Source organism: Thermobia domestica, chromosome 12, assembly GCF_964235325.1.
Source record: "Thermobia domestica chromosome 12, izTheDome1.hap1.1, whole genome shotgun sequence".
Classification (NCBI taxonomy): domain Eukaryota; kingdom Metazoa; phylum Arthropoda; class Insecta; order Zygentoma; family Lepismatidae; genus Thermobia; species Thermobia domestica.
In genome coordinates, this window is record NC_137465.1 from 127649290 (window position 1) to 127671112 (window position 21823).

Sequence of the window (21823 nt, forward strand, 5' to 3'; positions counted from 1 at the left end):
TCATTCTCCCTTAGCGTAGGTGCATAATCGTACAACGTTAAACTAGAAAATCCATTTAATTTTAATTTCAATAATAATAATAATTAATAATAAACAATTAATTCAGCTGAAAGTACTGTAATTTATGTTGACGGCAATTATCATAAATATGCCACCATTATAATAACAATGCTTTAAGTTGAAAGATATTCCTGTCCCAAGTGTTAACGAATGCGCACGAGATGCGACATGTCTCGAGAAAGAGACGAGACGCGCTTTGTGGCATCCAAGATAAGACGAGACAAATGCTTTGGACGAGATAACTTGTAAAATGTCTCGTCTTGTCTGGAATGTCTCGAAAAATGCCTAAAGTTAATAGTTAACTTTTCGAAAAGAAGCTTCATTACGGGTGAACCTGAAAGATGTCGACAAGCTTCGGGAGGTGATTCGTGACATCAAAAGGAGACAAATGGTCCTTTTGCAGTTTCCGAATTCCCTTTCATTTTCGAGATACAGGGTTGCCAACTTGGAATCCAACGACTCCAAAAATTAGTCTGTAAAAAAGAACAACGACGACTTTTTGTCTTGTTTTGATGTCATAAATAACCTCCTAAAGTTTGCCTACATGTGTATGTTCAATTCCAATTGTCAGGAGTCGATTTAAATTGACAACGAAGTTGAATTCGAAAAACGGCAAGAGGACATTTTCCTCTTGTTTTTATCTCAGGAACCATCTCTCGAAATTTGTCCACATGTTTGTATTAACTTCCAATTGTCAGGAGTCGATTTTTGATCCCAAGTTAGCAATCTCGAATACATAGCTGAATTTAAAAAGAACCGCAACAAGACTTTTTGTCTTGTTTTGATCTCAGGAATCACCTCTAGAAGTTTCTCCACATGTTTGTACTCATTTCCAAATGTCATGAGTCGATTTAGGATTTCAAGTTGCAACCCTGTATCTCGAAAACGACACTGAATTAAAAACTGCAAGACGACTTTTTGTCTTCTTTCGACGTCACGAATCACTTCCTGAAGTCTGTGCACATCTTTTAGGTTCACCCTATTTCTTTCATATTTTATGAAATATTAAAATTCACTACGTCGTGTTTGAAAAACTCACTGGGAATAAATTAAACTCCAAGAATAAACTACTACTCATATATTTTTCAGGTCAATTGACTTATACCATGTTGTCAGGTTAAATATTCATGAAGTGAGAATAAAATGCCAGTCTTTTCTGAGAAAAAGTCACCTCCAAGAATAAACTACCCTCGTAAATTTCTCTAACAGAAATATCTGATACCGTATTATAGGGTTGTTAACTAAATATTGATTAATGAAAAATAAACAAAATTGTTAAAACCATTAATGAGTTTTTTTCGATTTTCGGCTGTTAGTAAGCCACACTTATTTTAGGCGGTAAAATAAAAATTGGAAAATCTCCTGTAGGAATACTATGTAAACCCTAAGTTTAAAATTTGGTGCAGATACGTTGAACGGTATGGCCTCTAGGCGAGTGCACCGAAAAGTGTAGCGAACGGACGAACCTAAAGGACGGGTATCGAAAAATCACATTTTCGGTATATAGACGCCATGAATCATGTAACTCCGTTTAAATCTTAATTTGATATATCATTTCCACAATCACCATATTTTCTTCTCTCTCTTGTCGCTCGAGAAAGAAAAGCCTTTGTTTATCACAAAAAGGAAGGGAGTTTACCAACAAATATCCAATTACAGTGTACGGGCTACCGCACTAAACTTTTTTCAATTCAATTTCTTAACTGTGTTGTTACTGAAGTGTGTATTTGGATAATACGAATAAAATTATCGTATTATCCAAATACATCGAATATCTGATTATCGAATAAAAAACTTCGATTGAAGAACATCCACACTACAAAACTAACTCACACTTTGAGCACATTTTCATTAGACATAAAATAGAGCAATTATTGCAATAATTGTTTATGAGATATGAAAAAAATCAAATGAGTCATTTTTGCGAAAGTCGTTCAAAAAGAACACGTCATGAGTAACCTACCTCTTGTGAATTGTTTCGGACAATGAGTTAAGATATACTTTTGGTTATTAATGAAATATTTATTTGCGAAATTTGAACAAAATCACCTGTCGTTCGAGAAAATTGTCGGGAAAAACCTTATCCCCAAAATGAACTATCCGTCGTATTTTTTTCCCATAGAAATGACTTACACTAAAATATAGGGTTATTAATGAAATTCTTATTTATGAATTATCAATAAAATTGTCCGAGTAATTTTTGAGTAAATCGTGAGGGAAAAATAATTCCCCGAATAAACTATCTCTTGAGGATTCTTTCAGGATATGCGAAATACATTTAAGCATATTATTAGGTTTTTAATGAAATATTTATTTCTAAGTATAAACAAAATTGCTCGACTCATTTTTGAAAAAAATCGTGGAGGAAAAACACCTCCAAGAGTAAACTACCCCTCGCATATTTTTTTTTTTTCAGGACAAACTAGTTTTGCCATATTGTTAGATTATTAACGAAATATTTATTTTTGAAATATGATTAAATTCTTTTGAGTCGTTTTCTGAGAAAATCACCCAGACAACACACACCACCAAGAATAAACTACCCCTCGCATTTTTTAGGACAAACGAGTCATGCCATATTGTTACGTTATTAATGAAATATTTATTTATGAAATATGAACGAAAACGCTTGAATCCATTTGAAAAAATCTCAGAAAAAACTCACCCCTAAGTATAAACTAACCCTGGTAGATTTTTCTCAGATAAATGCCTTATGCCACAAAATAGGGTTGTTAATTAAATATTGATTTATAAAAAAAGAAAGAAAACAAGATCATTAGAGCCAGTTATGAGAAAATCTCTCTCTTCTATTTTCATTGTACAGGAAACTACCCTTGTTTTGGGAGTAGGAGGGAAATAAAAAAACTATAGGAAATATTACCTAGGTATGAAAATCTTAAACTAAAGTTGAACGGTATGGCCTCTAGGCAAGTGCACAGATAAGTGTAGCGAACGGGCGGACGAATAGATAGACGTGTATCGAAAACGAACGTTTTCGGTATTAGCCGCCATAATACGTGTAAATTCGTTGAAATCTCAATTTGTTTTTCAATCACCATACTTTCTTCTCTCATTTGTTGCTTCAAAGTGAAAGGAACTCAGAACTACAGATAAGATATACCTAGTTTTACACATAGACATTTATTGATTTAAAACTTTTAGTTTGTGTAAAAAGTCATTTCACTTCCAATTGAAAGGTTTTACCATGACTAACTGCATACCAATGAAGAGACGGAAGTTTTCAGGAAGTAAATGCATTCAAAAGTCTAGGCTGCATTACGTCTATCAGCCTGTTTTTACTTCTGCAATCGTTGACAGCTGTAATTTCGTCCAAATGCTACATGAAAATTCTTGGTTGACGTCATTGTGTTAAGTTACTATTTTAGTATTGTTCTCTTCAGACTTGATTGAAGTTTTGTCTTAAAGGTTATACATTTTTTTTCTTATTTCATCGTTACACGTAAGCATAAAATGTTGTGGTAACTGGATAGATTCGAACCTACGAACATTGAGTTTTTATTCTTCCAACACTTTACCAATGGACCAAGCTTTGTCTTCACGTTAACTCACAGTTACAGGGTACGATTTAAGTAAAATAGCTGGCTGTTAGTTTCCTACTCACATATTTCGATAAAAATTTTCATTGCTTCGTAGATACGTAGAGCAATGTTTAGATACACATTTTAGGAGAGTGCAGTTTGGTAAATATAATAATTTCATGCCAGATAAAGGCTGGATAAGTTTTGATAAAATGTTTCATATGTAGTTCTCAATAATAGGCTTGCTGTTCGGGGTGAAGTTCCAACTTTCAACATTGACTAGGAGTTTTTGCTATTAATATCCTTTCTAACAATATTGGAAGTGGACAAAAGTTAGCCCGTGTTGAAGCAATTTGCTCCTAATTTATTTATTTTACTTTATTATTTAACGAATATGTTGAAAAAATATTTGTCAGCAGCCACGTATGCAGGAATTTATTTCTGGAACGGTCCAAAGCTATTTGAGGGTGTCTGACTTCAATATTAGAATAAATTATAAACTTCTTTTTAAAAAATAACCCTTAAAATTAGGCTAAATTTACAGAAAAGTTGGGATTTCAGAGGGGGGTCCGGACCCCCTGGACCCAGCCCTAAATGTGTCCTTGTTTCGAAGTAACGTTTTCTCATTTTGAAACCCTCAAAAACTTCAAATATATACAGGGTGTTTCAGATAAAACGTCCAGTGCTTATAAATGCGAAACGGCTAAGAACAAAAAGATGAAACAAAAACTGAGATAGGAAAATGTCATAGGGCACATCACATGGTGTTGTTGTGGTGACCCCCAGGGCCCTCCTTCAAGGGGGCCCAGGGGCCAACTTCAAATTTTTAAATAGGAACACGTATTGAATCATACCTCATTCAATAGTACTTGAAAAACGAAACAACTTTTGTAGGAAACAATTTTCGATTTGGGCCACCGTTTTTAAATGGCCGCAAAAAGTGGGTCCTATATGAGATAAAACGTCCAGTGCTTATAAATCCGACATGGCTGAGAATAAAAAGATGAAACAAAAACTGAGATAGGAAAATGTCATAGGGCACATCACATGGTGTTGTTGTGGTGACCCCCAGGGCCCTCCTTCAAGGGGGCCCAGGGGCCAACTTCAAATTTTCAAATGGCAACCCGTATTGAATCATACCTCATTCAATAGTACTTGAAAAACGAAACAACTTTTGTAGGAAACAATTTTCGATTTGGGACACCGTTTTCAAAATGGCCGCAAAAAAAGTGGGTCCTGTATCAGATAAAACGTCCAGTGCTTATAGACCTAAATCAGAAACGGCTGAGAATAGAGAGATGAAACAAAAACTGAGATAGAAACGATGATAAAGCATATCAAGTGGTGTTGTTGTGGTGACCCTCAGGAAACTCCGTGAAGGGGGCCCAGGTGCCAACTTCAAACTGATACAGGACTTTTTGCGACCATTTTGAAAACGGTGCCCCAAATCGAAAATTGTTTCCTACAAAAGTTGTTTCGTATTTCAAGGACTATTGAATGAGGTATGATTCAATACATGTTCTCATTAGAAAATTTGAAGTTGGCCCCTGGGCCCCCTTCAAGGAGGGCCCTGGGGGTCACCACGACAACACCATGTGATGCGCCGTATAACATTTTCCTATCTCAGTTTCTGTTTCATCTTTTTATTCTCATCCATTTCGGATTTATAAGCACTGGATGTTTTATCTGGTATAGGACCCACTTTTTGCGGCCATTTAAAAATGGTGGCCCAAATCGAAAATTGTTTCCTACAAAAGTTGTTTCGTTTTTCAAGTACTATTGAATGAGGTATGATTTGATACATGTTTCTATTTGAAAATTTGAAGTTGGCCCCTGGGCCCCCTTGAAGGAGGGCCGTGGGGGTCACCACAACACCACCTTGTGATGCGCCCTATGACATTTTCCTGTCTGTTTTTGTTTCATCTTTTTATTCTCAGCCGTTTCGGATTTATAAGCACTGGACGTTTTATCTGAAACACCCTGTATAAAGGAAAAAGAGTTATTCTCGATAAAATATCACTTTAAGGAGACGCGACATTTTTATTGCACATGGTGGTACCCCGCGTTAACAAGGGCAAGAATTCCTTCCCTTTGGTTCTCTGCCATTGCGCTCTATCGAAAGGTTAGGTCTGTAAAATATTACTTCTAAGAACAAGCGTGATTGGCAGAAAGCAGTACTGAACAGAACTGCACAGAAATGCATGCTGAACGTACGTTTATAGCTACTCTTTGGTGATTTGCCCTCAAGGTCAAACGAGTGATAACTCAGTTCCGTCCCTGTTCTTAAGCCGTGTTCGTATTACTTCGAACAATTTTGACGTATTTGTTTAACAACCACCATAAGAACAATTAGGGCAAATCATAGCATACAATACATTTAAGCAAGTATATGTGTCGTGAAATTATTACACATATTACCCAAAGACTCTTACTATATGAATCTAATACATTTATTTATATAGATAAAGCAAACAGTGGACTACTTATCGAAAGGATAAATTAACAGCACGATCATAATGAAAAGCATGCCTCATAATATAATAGACTCTCGCGTAAGAAATCCAAACTCAGTTGGTCAGATCAACTAGTCTGTACGAATTAGGTTGTTAGTTCGAGCCCAGTACGAGTAAGGGTTTTTATTGCTTTTGTTTTCTCCTTTTTTATATGAGGAAAATCAAATTGTGACATCGCTATATCAAATGTATTTGGTTAGGTAACTTTGTCTTAGCTAAACTTTAAATATCAGTAACCGTCGAATTTATTTCACTAACCGATCAGTTACTGGACATTCCAAACATGTCAAGTCAGTGGCATAACATGAAAGTTAACCTCTCCTCCGCAGCCCTTAGTTATGCGTCCGTACTTTCAGGGGCAGACCAAGGGCCGGGGCGCCAGAGTCAGAAGGGCACCAAAACGAGCCTCGAAAAGTAAATTTTATAATGTGTTTTCTACTGACATTTTTGGTTTATATTGTAAAGTAGCGGCAATTACATAATCTTTTTCCTTTTCACCATGGAAGAGAGTTTCATAGTACAAATGGAGAGATGGCATGTGGAATAAAGAGTGGAGGAGGAGTAAGTATAGTTTGTTTGCTTGAGTTTAGCGTTCCACGGTTATGCCTTAATGGCCAAAGGAAATGTGGATACTGATTATAGTGGAATTCGAAGCACTTTTATCGTTCAACGGTAACTTACCGGGATTGGACCCGGGACCACAGAAGGCAGGCGTGCTAGCCACTAGACCAAACGAAGAGGGGAGTTTGTATTGTTTCTTTTTTTGGTATCGTCATGAGTTTTACACATGTTACAATTTGATTCTTTCCCCACATAAAAAAAATAAATAAAATAACCATAGTAATAAAAATTACAATTGCATTTCTATAGGATTAGAACCAACTACCTCCGGCATACAGACTCGTTGCTTTAACTAACTCAGCTATTTGTTTTCTTACGTGATCTGAAACTGTTCTACGGTAAAGACGATTTTTCATTACGATCGTGCTGCCAATTCGTCCTTTTCCATAGGTAATTTCCACTATTTGCTCTATCTATACGTTAATACTTGCATAGATTCATTTATTTGGAGTTTGCAGATAAGGCACGTAATAAGACATATTAGAAATGCTTCGTTAAAAGTTTCGTTTGTAGATTTAATCCACATTTCTCTCAATGACATAGATGTCGCTGCTTCGTGTTGAACTGCAGAATTCCCTCGCGTTCTTGAAAATTTTCCAAGAGTTGGTAATTCTCGTAATTTCGGTCGATTTAATGTTTTTTGCTTCTAATTTATTTATTTTAAGCTAATATCTAACATAAATATTAAAAACGGATTTGTTATTAACTTTTCCTGCTGGGGTAAACCTTCCGAAATTTCGAACATATAAAGAAAACGGAGGTATTTTCAAAATACTTCAAAATAAAGAGACGCGTCATTTATTTTGTTCACAGTTGTACAGTATTACAGTACATAGTGTATTACATTGTTTATAGTTTCAAAAGACTTAATCCTAAATTTTATTAATATTACTATTATTAATGATGATGATGTATCAGTCAGCCCTCCCCCCTTGTTTGTAGGCAAAAGCTTCTGGAAGCTTCTCCAACAAATAAAACATACTTTACATAAATTACAATGTATTTATTTAAAATGTAATAAAATAAACAAACAAGAATAATATATTATTTTCCTATAAATGAAAAGTTAAATTATTTTCGGTTATATAATGGTTAGAATAATAATAAAAATGAATAAGTGCATGATTTTACTGAATATGAAATTTATTAATCAAAAAATAAATAAATAAAAATAAAAATTGGTGCGGAAAGATAAGTGTTTGGTGTAAGGAGAGCTTCTCCAACAAATAAAACATACTTTACATAAATTACAACGTATTTATTTAAAATGTAATAAAATAAACAAACAAGAATAATATATTATTTTCCTATAAATGAAAAGTTAAATTATTTTCGGTTATATAATGGTTAGAATAATAATAAAAATGAATAAGTGCATGATTTTACTGAATATGAAATTTATTAATCAAAAAATAAATAAATAAAAATAAAAATTGGTGCGGAAAGATAAGTGTTTGGTGTAAGGAGGCTGTCTTAAGGTCCTTATCAAGCACTATTTTGAGGCTGACCTACAGTCTCACCGACGAGAGAGAAAATATAAATGTAAGTCATTAAATTTACTAATAGTTCCAACAATATATTTATACAGAAAGAAATATTACGTAAAGCGAGGATTAGTCAGCGGGAACTTAAAAATGTAACATAAATCTTGACAGATACAAATATTTCAGCATTTAATGCATCATATAGACGAATATAGTACGTTATCGATTATTTATTAGCGTTATTAATTCACACAAAGTTAAAAATATTTTTGTAGAGAATTGGGTGTGCATGCAGTAAAGTGCACGTCAAAATATAATTTCATATCCTAGCGAATCAAAACCGGTTGAAACACAGCTCTTCTATTGTGTTGCAGAGATTTTCTTCGTGAGTTTCATTCTTTAATATAAACGATCATCTAGTTGGTGAGCATTATGCACATGAAAACTTGAATTTAATTTCAACATTGACTAATACAAATTTCAAGTTCTCAGAATTGAATCATTTTTTAAATTTCACTTGCAATGAATTGCTATGCGGGTTTATTGATATCGTACATATCAGGAGCCCATTACGCATCGGTATACGTCAACGCTACGGAAAATTTAAGTTTTAATTTGCGATAATTGGAAGCAGTTATAATTGCTTTTTACAATTTTTGCGTTATTTACGATACGCAAATTTATCATAAATAAAGACCTTTGGAAAAATACCTAATATGGCCATGTTTTAGGCAGTCCTTAGTTTGGTATAAAGCAAAGATATAGAGAGGAGTGTAACTTTTACTGCATTTACTTTATTTCTTCAGACGATGTAATTCTTCTTTAGATTTCTCATAAAACTGTTTGCCTTTTTCTGTTATCTTCAAAATTCATTGGTATTGTTATTTAACTGTTTCGCAAACCCTTAAAATTATATATAAAAGAAAATTATGCGCTACAAGCTATTCTATATGTTAATCCATTATTATAAAGTCATATTGTAAAGCAGCATTTTTCATTCTTCTTCAGTTGTTAGCACACTATAATTTAAAATATCTTACGTCACTATGGCACACTTTTTCGTAGGTAGTGCCAAGTTATTTTGTATTGTTGATCATAGGGAAACATTGCGTACGAAACTGCAGTTCCCTATCAAATAATGAAGAGTAGTTATTGTTACCGTTTTGAAAGATATAAATAATAAACTTTCCTATAAAGTGTGAATTGTTCCGTAATGTTCTAATTTTCTCTCGGTACAATATTGGTTCCGTCACTGTATATCACCTGAAAATTGCTGCATTATAGATTGTCCTATGAAATAAAAGTTTTTTTTTTCTTCCAAAGGTTTTCGAAAAAAAATGCATGCAAGGTTAACGTCATACAGAGGTTGATTTAGTTAAGTCGAATTTTATGTGCAATCGCACTGCGCATGCGCAACCCATTGACGTGAGGCAAGCAACATCTCGTTAGTCACGTAGTAGAGCAGTGTGATTCGAGCGTAGTTTTATACCGCTAAAACTGAAACAAATTCTGAGAGGAGTTGATTGTGGCCCTTTCCGTTGGTAAGTTCACGGCGGCACGCGTTGTAGAAATGTGTCAAGTGCGTAATTTTTTAGGCCGTATCACTGTGAATAGTATCATATTGAAATATGTGACACAAGAGTTCTGGGCCCACCACATCGACGCGAACCGTTTCCCAAAATGATTCATGATCGTGGTCGATTTCTCATACAGATGTGAACTGGTGGAGCGAAACGCCAAAATCAATCAAATCGTACTACTAGACTTACGTCCTGACTGAAATATATCAGCATAAATCCCAGCATTGTACGGACAAGACGTGAATTAGGTTGAACTACACCAAAACAAGACTTCCAGCCACACGGTGAAAACATCACTGGAATTCCATCGCCGTATGGAACAAGGAAGAGGAATTACGGCACTTCCCTTCTCACATCCCTTCAAGAGTCCAGATGTTAGCCCAATGGACTATAGTGCTTTCGGATTCCTCAAGTGGCTTCTGTCCCATCATCGAGTCCGCACCGTCTCTGGCCTGTGGAAAACTTGCAAAGAGGAATGGGATTCAATACCTATAGTCCAGCTGCATGGAAACTTCGATGCCAGGCATGTTGTTAGAGGTGGCCTGCAGATCGAACATGACTGGTAGTGAAAGTACGGCACTTAATAGGTAAGAGGTACATTTAAATTCGGCTTAATGTAACTGAATCAACATCTGTATAACAATTCTTTCCTCTTTAACTCAATAGAATTATATGTATCATTTTTTTTTATAAGCATTAAAATATTAACATATCGTTTCAGTCCAAGGAATCCTCTTCAGTGCTGAGCTGCGATATTTCGGCTGACGACAAGTACATTGTCACAGGGTCTGGCGACAAGAAGGCCACAGTCTATGAGGTTATTTACTGACAAGGGGCCAAAGCTGCCACCTGATGCAAGGAGAGAAGTGAGCAACATAAGCCGTATCTCAAAGTGAAAACGCTCGCTGAACTCAAGTGAAAGAAAAATAGGAAGGGGGGGGGGGAGTATTTTCTACATAAAATTATTAAAATGTAATAAAAACGTAGCTTGCGGGCGGGAAGATGTTTATGTATGTTCATAAGTTGTTAGGTGTTTCTTCGATGCAATTTCACGTGTAAAGGAAACGCTTCTGGTTTTGCATATGATTGGTGCGTACTTTATTTTTTTTTTTAATTATTTTTTTTAATGAGAAATGTTTAGATGTTTATTGAGAGAAACTTGTCGTTTTTAAACAGATTTATGGAGAGTAGAATGGATTTTTTGTTAAAATAAAACAAATATAGTTAACAGAAAGTATTAGTGAAGTTGACAAAAGTTAAAATTTATAAAAGAAAATATGTGATTATTTCATTTTTAGAAAATTAAAACTATTAAATACGAGCTATTGTTGAAGTGCATCATCGTTAGAAGGTGACTGGGAATGTGGAACACTTCTGGTGATTATTTGAATGTGAAGATGGCTAAGTTTTATTTTTTGAAAAAGTGCAAGTGCAGAACATGTCAAAAAGAAACATTTTGACGATAAACTCTCTCTCTCTCGTTATTACCTCAGTACATTCCTGTTTCTTTTTCGCCCATATTTTTCCATGTGATGGGTAGATTTTAATCGTTCACTATTGTTCCATCAAGAAAGTGTTTTTTTTTCTAGTGATTTTTTTAATACATAAAAGCTCTCAGGCTAGATATTGTTTATATTTAAGGCACAAAGAAAAGATTTTCCTTTTAATTATTCAGGGACTTTCTAGAGAAATCAGTGAAGAATCATAAGAACCAGTGGAAAACATCGGTCGTTAAGAAATTTTAATTTTTCTGTCACGATATACAGAGCTATTTTTTAGTGAATATCAAATGTGTCAGGATCATTTAAAAGAAGAAACAATCTCCTTTTCATGTGTGCCATAAGTAATTATTGACTCTCTTGCCATAGTTTTGTGTTTTCATGCAGCTGACAGATTTCAAGAAATCTCGCAAGAATTCTATCGATGCACCTAGCGTAGAAAATGGCGTTAAGGATGTGTGATTACTATTCGCTTTCGATGTACAAATGTCAATGAATGCATCTTTTATGTTGGAATTATATGCAAAAAAATAAATAAATAAAAATTAAAATGGTTATTATATATAATTCAAGTACGATGAGATTATATTTACTAGGACTAAAGGCTAGTGCTCGTATAATTAAAACATAAAGAACTATACATATATATATATATTTGTTTTTATGCACAGATGTGTGTTAAAGACTATAAACAAAACATTATACTTAAAGAGGTATCGCGATATAGATTTTTTTTTCCATAAAATATGTAACGTTCGCAGACACAAGCAATGCCTTAGTGTGTCACCGATATGTGCTTGGTTGTATTTATTCTTGATTTGTAGCCATTTTCTGATGGACATCCATTGTGTACGTTTTTGACGATTTAAAAAGAAAAATGTATTTTCCCATTTTGAAACCAGATGAATGTGTTGTGTAGTCTGGACCACCAACTAATTTCTTCAACGTGAAACCAATATGAGAAAGAAGCTAAAATAATAAGGAAATGCAAAGAAATCCCTTGTATTTAAAAAAAAAAAAAATGTTTGAGTAAGCATGAGAAGTTATGATTAGAAGCACAATATTGTACGTAAACAGATTCCCCTATCTAAATAATTTAATTTACACGTCTAATTATTAAGTTAAAAGCAAGAACGACAAGTACGGTTAGTAAACAAATGTGTAATGTGCGAATCTGAAATCCTACATACCTATCACGAAGAAAGGTGCTTGACTATGATGCGTAATATGGATATATGAAACGTAAAGGACGACTTGGCGAGACGGAAGATTGAAATAACCTATCAGTACAAAGTTATGATCTTCATATGTTTATCCCAGATATAGTCCAGATGTGAAAAGAGAAAGTAATATAAATATAACTAAAAAAAAACTAATTCCCATCTACATGGCATTACAAAAAGTATTAATTTGGAATACCTTTATTTGTTTCAATTTGTATTTGTTAGACTGATACTAAATTTTGTATATGTTGAACATTATTTTTTTAGGGGATTTTATTTTCTTTTAGTTGTATATAAGTGATCGGGGTTGCTTTTGATTTTTTTTTCTTTTTTCAAATTATGAAAACTCATGGATAATTGTATACTGAATATATTGTGACCTACCACAAATTTTGGTATCTACTCGAATCAGAAGTTGAATATACCATCATTTGCCTTATGAATTTCTTTTCTAGTGTTTACTTCATTATTTATTTAGTGAGCAAGATTCATACAAAATTTACAATGCTTTTAAAATCTTTTGAAACTTCTGTATGTACACATCGCAAAGCAGACTTGTAAATCAAAGGCATAATTTTCTTGTTCTTGAAAGTACACACCTGTATTCATTGTAATTCTGTCTCTGAGCTTTTGAAATAGATCCATGTTGATTTACAAAAAAATGTGAAATAGGCTGCATATATATTTATATACCCACATACTTCTATACAAATTCTTGAGATGATATACCATGTGAATGTTGCTTTTTTTTTAATGTTGTACGTGTCTCTTTCAATTCATTTTGTTATTTGTAACGTTTATTATTTTCTTGCTTTTAAATAATTTAAATATTTCTTAGTGAAATGATTGTGCCATGATCCTTGATCAAGTAATTTTACCTAAAGTCTATACAACAATCGCTTCCAAAGAATCTTCAGCTTACTTCTGTAAATTTTATTTGACTTCGTTGTTATTTTAGAATTTTAAGAGTAATTTTTATCAATATACAATTAAATACAGACAAACTATAATTAATTCCATAGATGAAGTTCTTTGTGTATATTGATCCAATTTGTGACTTTCATAGTATGTTCAAAATGTTGAATCTATTTTTACATATATCTAAAAATATTACGAGCTAAAAGGGTATTTAATTGTATTGCCAATCGATCGAATTATTTTCTGGCTCGAAGCGGTAATGCTAATAAAGATTCATCTTTTACTGATTAATCACTAATTTTTGAAGTGACTTCGTGTTTGTTAGAGTTTTATTATGAATAAAATTAAAAATCAGACTGCTTGGCTTTTCTCGAGTAATTCATAATTTATTCTACATTATCATTTCCATTGTAAGTTTTATTCTGAAAACGATAACGTATTCACATAGATAGAACTTATTTCAAATATGTGTATAGTTACGTTAAAAAATCTTTTAAATTCTTTTTTGTTTAGCGTGTAAATAAATTGAACAGTAGAATCATGTTTCTATCTTACGCCATTCTCTCGTGAAATTTTAGATGGTTGCGCTGAAATCCATAATTGGTTGATTTGCAGTTTTGCATCACGTTCGACACCGAGGCTATTTGGGACGTGGATTACAGCTTAACCACATGAGCTGTCACCTGGGATCAAACATATCCACAAGGTATTTCTGAAGTCGATTAATTTCGAAGCACTGGAAAATATGGACAATTATTTTTTGAGTGTGACTGTACATTGTTGAATATATGCACCCTTATGTACATGCAGGCCTTGGATTTCGTTAGAGGAATCAGACAGTTCAGTATCTCTCAAACTAACCTTCGCTAGATAGAAGCAAATCTCTACATAAATTTCGCTAGAAACTGGAGTATCGTAGATTTTAATTCACATACAAACTTGTTACCTGTTCAGATAATTGATGAAATAGTAAAGATTGCATTAAAACAGCCCGAATTACGTTGTGTAATGGATTCATGTTTACTCGTATTATCTACCAAGATTTTTTAACCTTCATAAATATAAAGAAAACTTTTTAATTCGTGAAAATTCGAAAACCTTGAGGTTTATATCTGCTATAAATGGGTAATAAAGAGAACTTAAGGTTCAAAAATAAAAACAAAAACACATTCAAGGCTGTTCCAGAGTGTGTTCTAACCGTGATCTTAATAGAAACAATTCTATGTACTGTTTGGGAATTATACGTAATGTATAGCAGAACTGGAAGAACTTAAATGTGCCTGAGATTTTACTTTAAATGTTTCATTTCTAGTAGTAATCTACTACTTTTGTGCCTACAAAGTAATTTGGTTAAATTACTGCTTACAAGAAATTACATGAAATACTGAATAAGTACGTGCGAAGTGATAGCATAACAAGTACCGGTATTAAGATTGTATAATTACCAAAAAATAAATAAATAAAAACATGCTAAAATATAAAGGTGAAAATTTACTTTAGTTATCTGTATGACATCCTTCATATATACACTGACAAACATTAATCTTGTCAATTCAAGACTATTTTCACAGAATTCAGGCATATTTAGTTGCTAGTTCTGCATTTTACGAAAGAATTAGATATATATATATATATGTTGCAGCTTGTAGAAATATAAATATATATGTTGTTAAGAAAATTGATCCAATAGCACATTGTCATATTTTTCTTTGTGTTAGCAGTATGTGTAAATTGTTTTCATCTTAATTTTAGTTTGAATTTCATAAGGCTTTGTGACTTAGAAGAGAAAAAGTTCATGAATGGATTTTTTTTTCTGCATTGCAAGTGTGCCTATCACTCAGGTGCACTCGAATAAATTGTTCATTGACTCAACATACCTCACATTTTATAATAAAGTGACTGGAGATGACAGATTATTTGCTTTTTTTATTATCCTATAATTACATTACAGAATTTAATTTTTAATGCTTTCTTCACCTTTCTTGATAGAATGAGTAATTCTCCAAACCATCTGCAAGACTTAACGTGTTGCTGGATGCTTAAGATAAGGAGAAATGTTCTTTTTAAATAGTTAGTATGTACTCCATTGTTCCTTTGAATAGTTAGTCAATAATTATTTGGTTCTGTGCGAATTGTTTCCAGTAGAAAACTTGACAATGCAAATGAAAGAGGGAGATAATTGGCAGTAAGTTACTATTGGTTTAAATTTTGAGCCCTTCCCATCCTCTAAGAAAATATATTTATTTATATTAAGGTAAAAATAGTGTGACTCAAGTCTCAAGACATCCTTTTGTTTTAGAAACGGAAGGGAAAGTGAAATAGTTTTCCATTAAAGAATGGTCGAGTTGACTTTTGTGTAGGCGAATGGCCCCAGTTTTGGCAACATGGCCATCATCTTAAATTCACCATCTTGGATCAGGGTTAATTTTTCAAATAAAATAAAATAAAAATTACCTCAAGCTCTATTCCCGTAGTCCAGACTGCCAAATGGGTTGTGGGTACACAGAAAATTAAAATTATACTGTGTTTTACCTAGCTGCAGATTCTATTGGTGAAAGCGAATGTAGACGATTCTGAATTTCGAGAAACTATCTGTTGACGAAAAGCAATCATATCTACCATGGACTCGTCCATATCATTAAATTAGTACGTTCAAGGTCCAGATGCAATAAAAATCTATAAGATAGCCTTGATTGATATCCATGTTGCAATGTGCATTTTACACTAACGGCAATAGGATTCTTCTTCGTGCAAAAATATTTGCTCACTAATGAGAGCAATTTCCAAGTTAAAGTTAACAATCATAACGACAAATACCCTCACTGTACAGAGCTATCTAAAATTGTTGGTAATGTTATAATATGGTATGGAGTGTGGGGCATGTGTATTATCGGACTTGATTACCCTAAATGTACTACCTGGAAATAGTACAGGAAACAGCCTCATTCTTTCTTATTGTAGAAATTTGTGAATAAAAATAAAACCAGATAAAACATTTATCAGTTTACCTGTGATAAATGTATTGTTTGTTAATGTACTTCGATTGTGAAATTATCTCCGTTGTTGGTAGAAAAAAACCTCAAATGACAGAAGTACCTCTTCAATATCAAGACGTTTGAAGGTGTGAAGTGCAGATCACACAATAGAATGGGAGTTTCGATCAAAATTAAGAAGAAAGAAAAAAAATCATAATAGTTAGTGAAAGAATATTAAAGCAAGAGTTAAACGAAAGAAAGTTTGAAAGAAAAGAGTAAGAAGGAAAAATGGGTGACTGGACCGAGAATCAATATACCGAAACCAAATTTTGGACTTAACGTTCCCCAGGGAAGGAATTGGGGTTTGAATTTTCTTCCCACCGCAAAAAATAAGGATAGTTAACTGAAAAGTCAAAATACAAAATTGTTACTATAATTTATTTGTTATTCATAAAGCAATACTTTGTTGGAAACCGTATAACAGATTGTAAGTTCACTCTTGGGGATAGAGTTTTTTGGATGCGTTTTGCGAAAACTACTCATGTGATTTTGTAAGTATTTAATTAACAACATACTATACCACGTAATTAATTTCTCTTCAAAAAAATCCAACAGAGGTATTTTTTAAAATGATTTTTTCAGAAACTACTCAGGTGATTTCATACATAATTTATAAATATTAGTTATTCCACCCATGTAGTCATTCCAATTTAAATACTCAAGGAAATTCCAAATGGATAAATATATTACAATAATTGTTTAATGAGTATAACAATAAAGTACATAGAACAATTAGTATAAAGCATGTAGAAGTTAATAAGAAAAATGAATTGTTTTTAAGTTGTTCTGGCAATGCCCTTGGAGCATTATCAGCTGGTTTATTTCTTAAATCTTGTCCTACATTTCTCACGTGGAGATAAGCACGTAAATCGATAGTGCTTTAAAAAAAATCCCATCTGGTAAATCTAATTAGATAAAACAGCCTATGAATTGTATTTCCAACTTAGTTCATATCTCACATCACTCACAAATGGTGGTTTGCTCAGTATTATAATTGAATCAATTATTGCAATACAGTGAAGAATGTTACCAGTTGACAAAGAAAACGTTCTAGCACAAATTTGATATAATAGTATTAACTGAAGTGTTAGCTTTAAACTGAAAATAGCTATTTTTTTAGATAGCACCAGATTAGCTTAAACCTAAATCTTTGTTCAGTACCTACTCTCAAAAGAGAAATGTAACTGTAGGGTGTTATCAAATCGTGCAGTAAAGGGTAGCAACTGTATTATTAAATCCTTACCAACTTTTCAAGGCTACGTTAAATACACGATTTTGTATTTTTGAGCAATAGATCTTAGCACGTTCTCAGGTCAAGGCAAGAAAGAATTCTCTTAAAGTTGCATTATAACACATATATATAAGAATATCGTAAAGAAATCGTCAAAAAGTGTGCAAAAGTATAAAATAAGGCACTTTCCTACAGTGCCTTGTTTGACATGATGTACATAATTAAAGTTAATTAAAGTGAAGAGTCATTTTCTTCTTTATAGGAAAAGTGGAAATCTCAGTTTAAGAAACTCTGTAATGATTGTAACTTGAATTACTATCAAACTTACTATTGAACTGACCAACCAGATTTCATCATCATCAAGGTTTTGCAGATAGATATTCTGATAAAACTTCTCGCGTATAGAGGTCAGGTACTATCATTCACTTTAATGCTCCTCATGCCAGATTAGTCTATAAAGCTATCATGAACTGTAGTTGATTCACAAATTCCTTGTTAGTGCCTCTATGTGTATGTATTTCTAATGTGATCTTATTTGGGTACTAGTTTTGACCTAAGAATTGGAATGCAACAGAGATGAATAACATGCCTTAGTAATGTTTGTGGTCATTTAGATACAATATATAGACACGTTTAATTGTATTATATCTTCAAAAGCTTGTATGCCTCAAGTTTTGATTATTAAGTTTTATATACTTCTTACCAAGCTATGTAAATCTATTCATTATATTGGAAACTTCAAAAAATACTTTCTGAAATTTTAAGTTGTTCGCCTTTAAAATAATGTTTTAATTTAATTATGATTTCAGTGCTTATTGAATGATTCAGCTTCAATAGAAGTTTACCATTAACTTGCAAGACTAAACTGTAAATAATACACACGTAATGCGAAACAAAAAAATAAAGGCCACGCAACACACAATAAACGCAATATTGTATCACTTGTTTTCTGTTGTAAGATAGCATGACTCTAGACTAGTATGTTTTCCTCAGAAAACTCATAGGTATCGTGAAAACAAAGTAAAGATTGCAACGAAAGGTCAGAAAATAACATTAATCTATTGAGCATAAATAAATTAAAATCTTTAAACTATAAATGAGTTTCGTACTTCATAAAATATTTACAGAAAATAAGGAGAACGCTATTGTACAAATAAACTGTATATAATTTTTCGATAATCTGGAGTTTTCACAAGAATATCTTCAAATGGAATTACATGAATTCCTAATTCCTGTGCAACTTCCTGATAAAAATGATGTGATATTCTAGCGGCATGACTCGAAGCCTTGTCCATATGGATCATCACCTGCTTCGCGTCCATTCCATACAATTGTAGGATGTCTCTCCGATAGATAGTGATCAGAATGGATTCTTGGAGCTATCTTGCATTTACCTTCCATGTTTTTGTTCACTTTGTGTATCATTAGCTTATCCTCATATCCGAATCTTGTAAAAACCATAAAGCCACGAGGGAAACTTTCCCTGGACTAAGGAACAAAATTGATGCGACCCTTGCCGTCAATGTCATGGTAAGTGATCGCCCGAATGTGACAACCAGCAGTGAGATGGACATATGATTCATCCATTGTGATAACTTTCTTCCATTTGGAACCCGCCTGGCACTTCCATACAGTTTTCTGCAGTTCGTCTTATGTTCGGTAATGTGTCACGGTAGCAGGTGACGTACACAGGCATTCCGCATACACATAAACTTGACCGCGAAGGCGAATTGTTTTGTTTACAATTGATGGTGCAAGATAGAATCTGTGGCCCATATCACGTTGAGTTGGGGGATTTTCTTGCCACGTCAATCGAATGATCCCCCTTAGCAGTACGGGTGTCACTTTGCTTGCAGCCCTTTCTCCCTGGTGGTTTTCGTGGGTGACTGTTTCGCAAGGGGAGCCTGTTGTGTGTAACGGGCAACAATAGCTTGCGCAGTCGTCACTCCGAGTGTTTATCCATTCTCCAGATACCAGTTTCATAATGCATACGTAGGAAAACTTAGCAAGGAAAAGGGCCACTACGTAATCCTCCCAACTTAGCAAGGAAAAGGGCCACTACGTAATCCTCCCAATACCGGTTGATTTTCGGCCCCATTTGATAACATTCAAGCACCTACACAAGACCCGATACAACACTGCTCCCGCCAGCAAACCCATAGTTCCAGCATCATACGCTAGATGGCAGCACCGAATCGAAAAGGTTGGATATACAGCGAACAACCTGCTGTAGCTTGTTGACATTTTGGTTTCAAAGTCGTTCCGTAAGACTTCTCAAAACTATTAGAATGGTTTAGAAGTGTAAGGCAGGAAGGCAGGCAGAAGGAAGAAGGTAGACATATCAGAGACCTTGCGATCGAGATCGATGTTTAGTCGCGGTCGCACCCTCGATACTGGCACAAACACATGGATTCAAATGGGTAAGTTGTTAAATGTCCTGGATACTGAGATCTCAGAGAACGTTACGAACCGCCTTGTCTCCTTACCCGTGCTTTGGGGGATAATCGTGATGATGTTAGACGGGTACTTAAGTTCATTTCTGATTGTGGAGTTGCTTACGTTCGCTGAGCTGTTTTAGTCTCTTGTGCTTGTTTTTCTTTTAATCTTGAGTTCTGAGCAACGTTGTTAGTCGAGACGGGGACATATAGCCTCGTTGCTGACGTCCCCATTAAGCCCCCCTACTCATACTAATATTCAAATGGGTAAGCGCATGCCGAAGGTGTACGCTACATCGCGACCTTGAGGTCGACCGCGAAGGTGAATTAGTGGTCGCGATGATAAACAACCGAGTTTGTTTTTACATCGATGTCCAGCGGAAGCATCGCTGTGGTTCGTGTTCCCATTGGTTCTCCCTAAAACGCTGCACGGAATAGTCTTCATTTGTTTAGAATTTCATCTGTAGAGGATTGTATGTGTCTATGCCCGAGAGGTTTTACTGCACTATTAAATTTGGTTATGAAAGACGTATTAAATAGAACTAATGAGAAATGTTCCAGCAAGATGGGATAAGAAACACAATCATCATCACAATAGACACGTTTTAAATAGAGAATGGAAGAAAACAGCAACTGAAATGGGAATGTCAGATAAGTTATTCATATTTATTTGAGAATTATACTGTAGCTTATTATTATATAAGGCAGTGGCGGTTACAGGGAGGGAGCCTTCGGGATGAAGTCCGTAAACTAGAGAATTTCTGAAGAAGAAAAGAAATGACTGTTAATTATATCTATGCTTAAAAACTCCACACACCCTCCCCCCAATTCCGAGATTAATAAAAAAGGGTCTTCTAAATTCGTTACTGATATAAGGTAAAGAAATACCTGTAAAGTCAGGCATGCATCCATAGAGGGTAAACGTCGAATAATGGAACTGCAGTGACGAAACTTCATTTGCTGAAGTTAATACCCTCTCCACCTCGAAATCTGATGACACTTTTTTTCTAATAGAAATTATTTCTCGCCCAAGTGCTGAAAGAAAGCATTTCTCAACAGAAAATTGAAATAATAATAATAATAATGTAAAAGTTTGATTTATTGATAGAGATGAGAGAAACAATTTTGCGAAATAAGAGACGAGACTGGCATTTCTCATATCTCGTCTCGCGTCCATCCCTATTTCTAAACTGTTTGGTCCTTTCAATTTCAAAATGTGGTTTCGAGGTGATTTTAATGCACTGATGGAATAATTTCACTTCGCGTCACAAGAATGTTTCTCCTCAAACTGAAAACTTACAACTTACAGCGAGAGTGCGACCGCGACTTAAACCTCGACCTCGATCGCGAGGTCTCTTCGGTATGTCTTTATCCTAAAAGGTTACACCTTTACACTATGCCAAAGTGGATACTGACTCGCCGAAGTACTAGTAGAAGGGGAAGAGGTTCTGGCAATTGAGGAAGGGGGGAATAAGGAAAGTTTATTTCTTACACGTTAAAATAACGTTCGCTACCTTCTCCAGGTTGTTGCATATTATTCATCGTTCTGAAAAAGAGTAGGTGAAATAGAACTCGCCAGTGGTACAGAGTGTGAGCCATTATTTCGTACTGTTTTTAACGCTGATAACCAAGAGGAAGGCCTACTTGTCCGTACTTACATAAAGTACAAAGTTTTCCCAGTCACA

General features: G+C 34.2%; 1 protein-coding gene across 8 annotated transcripts in view; it reads left to right on the plus strand.

The window, feature by feature from the left end:
• Positions 1-15353, plus strand: part of gro (TLE family member transcriptional corepressor groucho) — a 408405-nt gene extending 393052 nt beyond the window's left edge. For all 8 annotated transcript variants that reach the window (XM_081734075.1, XM_081734080.1, XM_081734081.1 and 5 more), the window contains one exon: positions 10519-15353. In XM_081734075.1, the coding sequence (XP_081590201.1) occupies positions 10519-10626 (108 nt within the window). In that variant the 3' untranslated portion in view covers positions 10627-15353. The remainder of the gene's footprint in view (positions 1-10518) is intronic.
• The last annotated feature ends 6470 nt before the right edge of the window (positions 15354-21823 follow it).